Raw genomic sequence first — 12,475 nt, 5'->3', positions numbered from 1 at the left:
CATATTGTCCATATAATGATTGTGGAAGAGATCACAGATGATCACAAGGGTAATGATCAGAATGCCTGATGTAAACAGATTTTTACGAGTGAAAACAAAGTGAGTTGACAAATGCATGCACTTTATATTCACACACTGACATAAACCCACGGTATTACATTAAACATTTATCTCTTTCTATCCTCTGTGCCCATCCTGCAGAGCGACCAACCTTCCTCCGGAGGCCCATCAATCAGGTTGTCCTGGAGGAGGAGACGGTGGAGTTCCGCTGCCAAGTACAAGGAGACCCTCAGCCAAACGTACGCTGGAGGAAAGACGACATTGATGTTCCCCGTGGGAGGTATGTACATCTACAAGAATATTCTCAAGGAAATGCTTTATTTTAAGAGAGAGAGGTTTCTTAAAACTGAGTGTGTGTGTGTGTAGCACTGATGTGACAGGCTGCACTTAATGCAAAGGTGCTGTGGAGGCACTGATGTCAGTCTGGCTGACAAACTACTGATAAGTCACACTGCCAGCTCTCACCTGGCCTGGCTGCCAGGGGCCATTAAATAGCTCTATGAGGCTGCACACAACGCACGTTACACATTGAGGATAAAATGACTCCGCCCTTGGGTGCCCCAGAAGACAGCTCCCACAGCCATGACAGGGGAAGACTGTGTCTCGTGTCAAGGCAGGGGTCTGCACGAAGACAAACAGACACTGACAATTAAAACTGAGTGACAGCTAAGTGGGCAGGTAGGCTGAAAGGTAGACATCTAGAGGAGCAGAAAAAAACAATGGCACATTGCAAAGCAGACAGAGACAGATAGAATGACAGGAGATACAAAGAGCTGATGTGGCCCTCGAGTGTATGTGTACAGGTGCAGCTGTGCAGGTGAAATCTTGGCACAGAAGCCTGAGACACCGAGAAGATCATCACTCCCTCCTGTACACATGTAACCTCATTCAGTCTCTATACCCTCGCTGACAGGACACGTGCACTCACAGTTGCAAAAAAAACAGAAACTGATGAAAGACAGAGGAGTACAAGTCTGTAATTTACCGAGAGCACAGTTGCCAGCTGCAGTCTGTCTCACTTCCTGTAAAAAGCCACTGATGATACACTGAAGTGATACTCTTCTTTCCGGGTCCCGTGCGTTGGCCGGTTGCTCCACCGTGAGTCACTGGACTTAAAGTCAATAGCGGTGTCGTTGTCAGGAGTGGACTTCAAAGATACCAGCCTTCTGTCCCCAGCCAAGTCACGCACTGCTTGGATCACCTCATAAAACATACACTCAGTGGACCTGACATCACTCAAGGCTAGCTGCAGAGCTGAGCGTGGGCGGGTTGTTTGTGTCTGATAAGGATTTGGTTCACTGGGCAGTTGAACACGAGCGCTGTGCCAAGGCAAACACATAGAAGTATTTCACTCATGTCTCTGAGAGGGAGTTGGCTGTGGAGGCGAGCTCATTTTGTACACTAATTAACAGATCTGTAACGGAGTAGGATGAGTGTCATGTGCCTAACTGTCGCTTCCCTTTGAAGTTTGTCCTTATTTGGATACGGAAAAAATAACTGAAAATGGGAAAAAAGCAACGCTGCTGAAATTAATAAGCGATAAATCTCAAAATGTTTCTAATTACAATGTGAGGTGTTTTGTTTTCCTCGCTACGTTTAATTCTCCAGTTTTGCTTTGATGCAGAAAGCGAGCATGAAGACTGCGACATTCTAAATCTGGCATTTTCTGCTGCCTTTGTGGCTTGCCAAAAAGAAAACTCACATGAAGTTAAGTGACAAACTTGTTCCTGCTTTCTCCACTGCGTATCCTCAATGAATAAACATCAAACAGGGCTTCTCTCTGACTGACAGAGGAATTGTTTCAAATCCCACGCAAGAATAGTTTCCAGTTTGATAACTGGCAAGTGCTCGGAAGAAGAAGAAGAAATAAAAGAGCTACTGTAGCACACGGCCGTTGTGCCATTACACTGTGGGCGTCTGTAGCTGTATCAGCAGCGGTCTTCGCCGTCGGGATAAAAGACGACTAAAGATCAAGCTCTCCGATGTCCAAAGGGAAGAGCGGGTCTCTGTTTGCATTTCATCCGAAAAGGTCACACTGTCATTATTATTATGGTAAGCTGTAAAAAGAGACATTTAGTTGGACCGCTCCCTCTTAACCATCAAACTGTTTTAACTTGTCTTTGCTGGTCTTCGCTGGTCCCTTTACACAGGTTGTGTACTGGGAAGCGAAATAGAGCCTCAGCTGAGTAAACAGGTCTTTAATATGCTCAGTGGCTCCAGCAGCCTCCAAGGCAAACACATGCACACACTGGCACACAGACATAAAGCACACCAGGATGGCACCGGCTTCAGTCTCTGGGGGATAGAGGACGAGATAGAGACAGCAAAAGAATAGTTTCAATGAGAGGACAAAGACAATAATGCTGTTGTTTTCCTCTGTGTGGGTGTTTTACTGTGTTTGTAAAAACCAGATTAAAATCACCTAACAAGCTTATCTACTCTAGGGCACTAGTCAACAGGCTTTTGTACTGCAGTGTAATAAAAAGTTCAATTCAATAGTTTTCTGTTTCTGTTACAATGCAAAATTCTGAGAAATGTCCCTGTGAAACCTTTTAATTGTCAGAGTCTGCCACATGTCAGAGTAAATAGCTAGAAATGTCAAGCAACAACAGGTGCATCATTACTACAGGTGCATTTATTATGAATGGGAATTTAGACATTTCAATCAACTCTTGACCTTAATCTAAGTGAGAAAATGTTGAAGTTAAGTTGTTTACTTAAAGCACTGTGTCGTTCATGTCTCTGTTTGCACGCTTAATTGTAGCACAGCCCAATTAATGAGTGCTTCACCTTAAATCGTATTTGTTCCGTCTAATGCCAAATTACAGGATCTGGTTTTAAGAGACAGAGATGTTTTTTTTACATTGTTATTGTTCAAAGTATTACGAAAGGGCTCTTTCTGAATTCCCATTACACATTTCCATTAAGACGGAGGTAGAGAGGAGTCTGTGAGGTGATGGTGTTAAATACATGAAGTCCACTACACATAGAATTCGATGAAGGCAGAGTAGCCAAGACAGAATAATTACCTGTAGCTGAAATTAGATCAGCCCATTTGTTGCGATTGTGGTATCGTACTCTCATAATGGCTTTTCTTTTTTTCCCCTCATTATCTGGGCCCCCAAATAGGACTGTGTTTTGCCATTAGATCTGAAAATAAAAAGAATTCTACTTTTTCCATTGTCCCACAGAATTTAAACTGTGTGCTGAGCTACTGGATATTTAAAATACAAGATGTCTCTGAGGAGGGGACTTAAATTATTAGAGGACCAATAACTAAAAACAATAGTTAATTGGGGAAAGCATACATGCACTGGGGGCAGGTTTAAAATCACTGACCAGCTCATGCAAGATTAAAATCACACAACCTCCCCTGGAGAAATGGATTTGGGTTGAATGGGGCACATCGTTTTTACAAGATTAGATTTAGATGGCAGAGTAGTGTGTCTTCCCAGGGGGAAATCTTTGGCATGTGTCGTCAAGCAGCTGGATTGTAGCATGTGTCTGAAAACCCTATGAGAGCTCTGATAGAGCTGTAACTCATCTAGTGCATGGACTACAATGTCCGTGCATGATGTGGCTACATTTACATCACCGATGTTATGCGTAAACAGGACAATTCCTTATTTGTAAGATTGTGAAAACATCAGTATCATATTAATACCAGTCTGTCAAGCTTCTCTGCCGAATCTTGGGGAGAGCACACCATAGCTGCTACCAGAGGAGCACTAGAGAGCTCTCTCTCTCCAAATAGAAGAGTTTTTGACGTAGTCTATGAATCCCAGTGAAAAGACTCGGGCACTGTGTGTTATCTCCCACTGGCTACCGGCTCAGTGTGTGGCCCACATCTCCCCCCCCCCCCCCTTTGGTTTCCCTCTCCCTCCTTATTTGCTCCGGACCCCTGTACCCTCTCCTGTGCCTTATCAGAGCCCCTTTGGTCTTGCAGTCCATCTGTATTCAGGCCCCCCTGCCCCATTGACCTCCACAGCGCAGCCCCTGCAACATTCAGCAGAAAAGCCTTTCTTTCTGACTCAATCCCTTTGTGGCGTGCGCGTGTGTGAGTGTGTGTGTGAGTGTGAGTGAGTGAGTGTGAGGGTGTACGACAGAGGTGTGTGTGGGTCATTCTATTAGAAAGAGCTGTTAAAGCTAGTGTGACGGGAGCGCCTGTGTTTTGCTGACCATCCAGTTTCAGTGATTTCTCACCTCCGCTGCTCAGCAGAATGAAAAGACGGCAGGCTATGGTTGCTGTCTCCATTGCTTCCCCTGATATATAAGTGGATACATCTGGTATTTATGAGAGCGCGGGCGTAAGGGGGCTGTGGCGAGTGGAATGGCAGTAGGATGATCGGCGGTATATCTTATCTTTATGCTGTGTTGCCACGGATTGTGTCAACAACAAAGTAATGTTATAATAATCGTAATATAATATTCATAATAGAGAAGGAAGAAATGTTGGTTTTGCATTAATTAGGAAGATGCACAGCCGATCATTCGTTATGTATCAGTGCTTTTCATCTTCGTGGAACGGCAGAAAAAACACGTCTCCACTGCTAAGAAAGTACAAATGACTACTTCAGCAAATACATCTGACTTTCTCAGTGCTTTTAGTGCTTGTGCATCCTTTGTTCTTCAAAAGGAGAGAGAGTGAGAGTGGCTTCCAGGCATCGGCAGGTGAGCTGCACTTTTTCTGTTTCTTTGTCTATCTGCAACATTTTCCAGTATAACCAATGTGTCTGCTCCAAACCACTTTGATAACTGCACTGCTGCAAATTTCTTCTGTGGCACTGGAGAGAAGTCACAGTTTTTAAAGGCAAGGATCAATTTGCATCCCACAGTCCCCCCCCCTGCCTAACCACAATTGATATCTGATCTTTGATTAATGTAGGATAAAGTGATGAATGTTAGCCAGACTGATTGGAAGGCCCTGACCCTGCTAAGATGTGAGGGATGCCAAAAAGGAGTGGAGCTCTGGCTAATGGCCTTACAGAAGGAAGATGAGAAGTGATAGCGGTAAATTGATTCCCACCCCATGGGTGACAAGGCCTGGACTTGAGACTCAAGACTCAAGAGACTCCAGCTCTTTTGATCAGGATGTGGTAAAGTAGCAGTAAGATGGCGTGAAAGTGGATCAGACTGTCAGAATGAAATGGAGCAGACAAGGGGACTTTGTGTCAGAGCAGCCAGGCCACAGACTTGGCTGGAATTGGTCCGCTGCTGTATCTTGAGTCTGACTCATGTGCGCCGAGTCGGCACACAACCCTTCTGCCTACCGCCGGCACCCATTCATGTACACACAGAGGCGAGGCAGATAAGATCCCCTCAAGTTGAGTCATTTTGCAGCGAACTGTACGTGCGCATTCAGTCGTCCACACAACCACGAGATACGGTTCTCTTAATGTGGGCGAATTGGCACAAGTCGGAAGGTGGAACACGGGTGAGTGTGTTCCTGACGGGCGCTTTCAAGGCAAATCCTCTAAAGATGATCTGAAGGCATTTTTGAGATGTAATGCTTTTAAAGTTTGTCCAATAAAGTTGTCATCTCCGCACAGCCTTCTCCGTGCAGCAAACACATCACGCTGACAACCCAGAAAAAAATTCTGCTTTGTCTTGGCATTTGCTTACATTCCCATCACTCCTCATCTCCCTGTATGAGTGAATGACTCTGCACATGTGTGGATATGTGTTGGGTGATTGTATACTTTGTTCTTTGTGTGTGTGTGTGTGTGTGTACAGCGAGCCTTTTTTTTCTCGTTGAAAAGGAGGGAGAGTGAACTTGGCTCTCCTATCCTTTCCACAGCCCTCGTACATGTGCAATTACATTCCTCTTCTAATAGAGAACAGAGCTCTACCCCAATTCAGTCTCAATAAAGAGCTACTGTTCCCTTTCTGTGTGTACTTACATGTGTGTGTGGGGCCACAACTACCTCTTATCCCTGAGTATTCCCACTCATCTTGTCATCTCGGCTGATTCCATATAGGAAGTTGATTACAGATTGATTGGGCTCATGTTTCCCCACAGTCATGGGCCGGCCTGAGGTTCTGTTTTGAGAGATTGATGGAGACGGGACCAAGAACAATACGCATGTTGTCCAGTTTGTGCGCATATGTGGGCCATCCGCACGGCAAGGGCTCGGCCGTGCGGATGTCAGGCTGTCGGAGGAGCCTGTATGAACAGGTGAACAGTTTGTGTTTCTATGTTTTGTCACGAGATCTGGAGTTCTCAAGCTTTTTCTCTCCTCTGGGTTGTTTTATTGATTTGTGATGACCCATTCAGTGACTTTTAAGTTAGTTAGCTAGCATTTGCTCCTTTAGCTTTGTTCCATATAGTTTGAAAAAAATGTAGCTCAAGAGCTCTGTACTCTGACAAGCTAGCATCCTTTTTAGCCGTGGTGGTAGTATGGCTTTTTGGGTGACAATGTCACTTTGTCATTCAGTCAGTCCACACTTTTCATCTAGTCTAAACATCAGGTCTAAAATGTGTCTACAATGTATCCAATAATTTGCTTTATGACTTAATACTTCCAAAACTGATACTTCCCATCAGCCTCAACTGTACTTTATGCAATTGCTAATTAGCTAATGTTAACATGCTAACACGCTAAACTAACACGGTGAAATGGCAAACCGTGGACCCCCTCAACAGCCACATGTTGGCGTTGACATTGTGAGCCTGCTGTTGTTTGTCGGCACAGAGCTGGTTAGGTTTGGTTATTTGAGAATGCTGGGAATAAAATGAGCCTGTTCACTTGCTGTCATCATGGTTTTTAGGGAGTCGTGGTGTCTTCACTAAGCCCTAACTTGTCCCTGCCCACCTTTTGCATATTTCTACCGCCTCCTTTCAAGTCAGTAGTTCATGTTGAGATACCCATTCGAACCCGGAGGCAGGGTAAGGGAGCACGCTCTTTCCCTTGTTTGTTTTTCATCTGACAACAGGCATGTCCCAAAAGGTGCCGTCTCATTCCTTTGGATGCCACTCACCCGGTTTCAACAATAAATGCTTTATTCATGCCCCCCACTATTACCTGAACTGTACATACCCTCTATGTAGAACAAAGCATCCAGTCATGACTCAGTCAAATAATCATTATGGCTCTTTAAGTACCTGTGTGGATGGGAGGAACTGGCAGTCAGAATTGAGGAATGTGCTTCAATAAAGCTGCCTTTGAATGCTTGCTCAGGAAATGTCATAACAGCAGGTGAAAAAAAGAAAGACAGGACAGATTAGTCTTGCAGCTGCCAATGGCCAGCAGCCATCAGTACACCTGATGGTCGAGCAGAGGGGTCTTTCCCGCTCTGAGGGAAATGGACCATAGCTCACTGTTACTCTGAAGTCATTTCAGAAAGTATCGCTGTAAAACACAGTTTGTTGCCATATCTAATTGTCGAATGTATTATCCAGAGTAAACGGTTGCCCACCTTCATGTGTACAAGCCGCACAGTCTAAAGTATAACTCAAATCTTTTTTCAACGATTCCTCTGAAGAGACCAAAAACAAAAATGAATTTATCCTTCTAACAAGTATCATCTGTGTAGCCAAAGCCTGATACAACATATTCTTCTGTGCCATAGAGCTCTGTTGTCATCTAAAAGCTATTAAAAACACACAAAAGAGTCATACTGTGTGGAATATGTCTTCGTTACGATGAACATGGCCAGCGCAGTGTGTTCTGAAACAGCTCTGTGGCTGCATTTTCAACCTCTGAAGGGGTCGCTCCATGTTGGCCAGACATCACTGCTCTTGATTCTTTTATGTGTTTTTAATAGTTGTTGGACTACAAGTTTAGAGTTTCATGGCACAGAGGCGTACGCTATAATAAAAGGATAATATAATATCGGGCTTATCCTTTAAAGACCCCATGTGGATTTAATACATTCTGACTTTTGGGACTCCGAGCGGTAATAAAAAAAAAGATACAGCAGCAGACTGCAGAGCATGGATTTAAAGGCTGCACGGACTGCAACAACTCAACCCTAATGCTTTAAATGTTCTAGAAACTAATAATCTGAAATGTTCTATAATCATATTGAAATTCTACGCAGGGCTTTTAAAGGGGCAAACACAGTGTCAAGCTCGAGTGGCCTTTTATCTGTTCATCTCAACCCTCTTCTCATTGTCTGCGAGTGACAGACGGTGGACAGCAGAAGCTTGTCTTGCTGACAGACCACCATCACACAGCCACACCAACCCCGTCAGCACACTACTTGTCAACTGACATCTAATTCATACAGGTCAAGGCACACACACAAGCATCTGCAAACAAGCCTAAACGCAAACATTCGATTGCTGCAGTGGAATTGAAATTGTGGCCAACTATAGTTGCTGTATTGATTCAGTCAGTTGCTTTACAATGAGAAGATGGGGACGCACAACAGCACAGAATGCACTCACACACTCACACACTCACACACACGCACACACAAAGCTCCGAATACGATTTATATATATATATATATATATATATATATATATAGATATATATATATATATATATATATATATATAGATAGAAAGATAGACACACACACACACACAGAGAGATACTTCTCATGAATATTGAAAGAGTTTTGAGGGTTTCAACTGAACGCACATCTCTCTGTGTACTGTGTGTCATTGTTGAATAATTGACACCCCCCCCCCCCCCACCCCTTGCAATCTCCGTTTGTCAGAATGAACAGTTGCGTTTCTGTGTTCCTCTCCAAGAGGAAATATACTTTTTCCACAGCTGCAGCTCAACAGGCATGGTCTTATGCAGTCTTATTTGTCCCGCCGTCAATGTTTTATCTAAATCGACAGTATTTGCGTTCGATGCTGTGCAGGCAACTTTGATTTCATGATGTTGCGTCTTTGTTGACAGGTACGAGATCAAGTATGACAAGGACGACTATGTGCTGAGAGTGAAGAAGGCTTCCATTAACGACGAGGGCGCGTTCACCTGTGTGGCAGAAAACCGCGTGGGCAAGCTGGAGGCCTCCGCCACTCTCACTGTCAGAGGTAAGGAACACCTTTGTTCTTTGTAATTTCTTTCACATCAGCTCGCATGTGACAACACTTAGAGACGGCGTGGGCCGCGGAAGTTATCGTGCTTGTGCACCAATATGAGGTTTAGAATGGCAGTTCACTCCACAGGGTCCCCTTTACACTAATGGAAATCCAGAATGCTGACTCTCACAGGCGAGAAAGTAGACAGTCTATGAATGTGTTTAATTGTTTATATTTCCAAGTGCAGCGTTGACACACTCTGCCACCCCCCCCCCCCCCCCCCCCCCCTGCAAGCCACGGCGTCCTCCGTGCTGTAGCCAGCCAGCAAAGCCATTTCACAGATTACTGGCGCACAACGACAGTCCCACACCTGGGGTTTGCAAGGTTAATAAAAACATTCCAACCACAATTCTCCTATTTTCACCACTGTTCTTCCCATTAAAGCCAAGTGTTTAAGGCCTCCGTGGAGAGTTTAAAAGCGGCACAAGGGGCCAGAGGGAGATGAAACAAGGTCTGGGTTGGAAGGTGGATTTGTGAAAGTAGCATCTTAGTGTTTTACTTGACACATATAGTAACACAACATAATCCCTGGGTACTGCACCAACTCTTCTGGATAGAGAGCGGGGTTCCAGAAGCTCCAGTTTCTGAATAAAACCCACTTCCTGTCTTCACTTTGAAATCTCTTTTTGATCTCTCTCTCTCTTCCTCTTGCTGTCTTTTTTCTTCTCTGTCCATCCGCACTCGTGATAAACACACCCTCGCCTTGCTATTACAAACACACCATCCGTAGAATTGTAGATTTCATTAATGCAGACAGCGGAAGGTCCAGTAGTTTGTTTGTCTCTGAAGAGTGTTAATTGGCTGCCCCCGCAGGTATTTAAATGCAATACAAGATGTTTGAGCACCAGGGGGCGCTCAGATCAGACTGCCTTCAACATTCTGTGTCAGAGAAACCGAGGCTTTGAGCTTCTCAGTAAAACTGTAGAGTGGACAGTGGACAAAAGCTACTGGATCCTCTCTGCCATGCTTACCCTGTGCCAGAAATGTGTTGGCCCCAACACAACATGTCATTCATTCTGACTTTGATTTCTTTTTGTCTTATTTTATTATATGTTTCTTTTGTTCGTCTTTTCTTGTTTTGTGCGTCTGTGTCTTGATTTGGTCCTTTTGTGTATCCACTCCTTCATTGTTGTGTCTCCAGCTCGCCCCGTCGGTAAGTACCATCCTTCTGATTTGATTCCATCCTGCATGCCCTCTCCATACACATTAACGCATTAGACTGCTTGGCAATCAATTACCCTGGCTTTACCATGACTGCATTTAACTAACACAGGTGTCACATCGCATTGTGTACCCTAAGAATTATTGTTTGCAGATAGTTTTGTGGTCTGTGGAGATTGTACAGCTGGATTACTAAAGCACTAATGGCCTCTTACACCAGCTCTGTTTGTTAATTGGATGTGATGCGTACCCAGCCTAATCAATGTAGCCAACTACACTTATTCCTTTGCAGCAACTTGACAGAAAATAGAGTCAAAGCTCCAAGGAACACTTTACTTTAAGATGGATTCTATGTTTTCTGAGTATCCATATGTTTTGAACTTAATTCAATGTATTTCTCAATCTATATCACCATCAACATGATGAAGCAACATTTTTTAGATAAAGAAAGCATTATTTCGTATATACTCGAGTGTTTAAAAAAATCAATTGCACTTGATCTCGACCGGCAGCTGGAGTTCAACACTACACGCTACAGCGCAGACTTATCAAGTGCATGAACTCAAAGTTTCCGCTACCAGCGTAGCACTAGACCGTGCCCCTTACAATGACTGAGTGGGCTGGCAGTCTGAAGTCTCAGACGCTGTCATCTCATATGGTCCAGGACGTGTTTAACTTGCAATTCTTGAAGCCATCTGTGGATTTTTGGAACACAAAGCTGAGATCTGTTTGTTTTGGACGAGCTTCTCTCCTTCTGAGCCCCATGACACAGAGCTGGGGATCTCGTTGTATTTCCCCTGTGGATTGGGGGATGGTCAAGGCAGAACCAAATACGATACACTTAAGGTGTTGAATTGTTGGAGGAAGTGAGTGTAAATGGGCATCTGCAGAGGAAGGTGTGCTTTCTGAGAGTAGAAACAGGAGGAATGCAGGAACAAGAAACATGCGTCGGGACAAAGAAGTGAGAGGAAAAGAATGGCAGAAGTGTTTGTCGAGACAGGCTTGACTGGCGGGAAGAAAAAAACCAGACACTGCCGGCAGGACTGGTTGCCAAAACAGCAGTGGCGGTTCTGCGATTGTCAAACTGTCCGATTTCAAGACGATGGAGGAAATTACACATTCACTCTGCCTGTGGGAAGAGACAGTAATTGCCATTGACTTCTGAATAAAATATGATTGAACGTGGGATTTTAAAGGAGGAAGAAATGCTTCTTAGTTTGTGTGCCTGGCTGCACTGAATATATGTCTTTCTCTCTGTCCATTTCTTCTTTTCACCCTGAATGCTGTTTTAATGCGGAGCCCTCTTCAAACCAGGCAGATGTGGCTTGTCATGAATTAAATATGGGCACCTGATCGTGTGTTTCCTCGGGAGGCGACAGGAAGGAGCCTGTCACGTGTCATTAAGGGTCTCTGAATCAAAAACAGGGCCAGTGCGAGTTAGCCCTGAGCTGTGAATCTGTCACACACTGACTTCCTCTTGATTTGTCTGAGTTTTTCATCTGTTCTTCTCAGTGGGCCTCCCTCTCCCTTTTCAGGTTCATCCCCCTTGCATTTCCCACAAGTATTTTATTCATTTTCCAAAGTAATTTTAAATAAAGAAAGGTAGATGTAAGGTATAGAATGACCCCACGGTTCACCTCAAGCCACAAGGACAAGCTAACGAGACAAAACTACAGCTTTGATAGATACGGTGGGTATTTTGACCTGGTAGCAGATGTTCTAACAGTCAAGTACAGTGGGAAACATACTTAATTAGTGTATATCAGTGACCAAAAGATGGATGATGCCAAGTTTTTGCTGATTCACAAACAGACTTCTGTTTTCTGTTCAGTCTGGTGAAATCTAGCTATATCTGACTTGTTTTCTTCTTCTTTTTGACATCCAGCTGCAAAATAATCATCTATAAAAGCAAAAGCCAATTATTAACCTCAAAACATTCACATAACTTAATTCTGTTTGACAGTATCATTGATATGGAAAGTAGTTTGGTAACCTCTTTTGTTTAAATTCAGTTGATTGTGTGTGCATCAACAGTCTATGAGAATGGGAAAGAAGGAGATACCGACGGAGAGAGTGTGAGAAAGGACAAGGTCGGGCGCAGCAGTGATAGGGACCGGTCTGTAAGGTGTTAAACCATATTTTCTAGCGAGTAGTTAGTAATGCAGTGTGTGGGATGGAGCAGAGGAAGTGGAGGGAGGGAACTGAGTCCTTGCC

General features: G+C 44.1%; 1 protein-coding gene across 1 annotated transcript in view; it reads left to right on the top strand.

The window, feature by feature from the left end:
* The window catches only part of robo2 (roundabout, axon guidance receptor, homolog 2), a gene marked incomplete at its 5' end in the record, with an annotated part of 151,589 nt that overhangs the window by 96,184 nt on the left and 42,930 nt on the right, over positions 1-12,475 (top strand). The window contains 3 exons of the mRNA XM_079272037.1: positions 202-340; positions 8,916-9,052; positions 10,242-10,253. Coding sequence (XP_079128163.1) covers positions 202-340; positions 8,916-9,052; positions 10,242-10,253 — 288 coding nt within the window. The remainder of the gene's footprint in view (positions 1-201; positions 341-8,915; positions 9,053-10,241; positions 10,254-12,475) is intronic.

This window comes from Melanostigma gelatinosum, assembly GCF_949748355.1.
Source record: "Melanostigma gelatinosum genome assembly, chromosome: 7".
Taxonomy (NCBI): domain Eukaryota; kingdom Metazoa; phylum Chordata; class Actinopteri; order Perciformes; family Zoarcidae; genus Melanostigma; species Melanostigma gelatinosum.
This window is presented reverse-complemented; position numbering and strand designations above follow the sequence as displayed.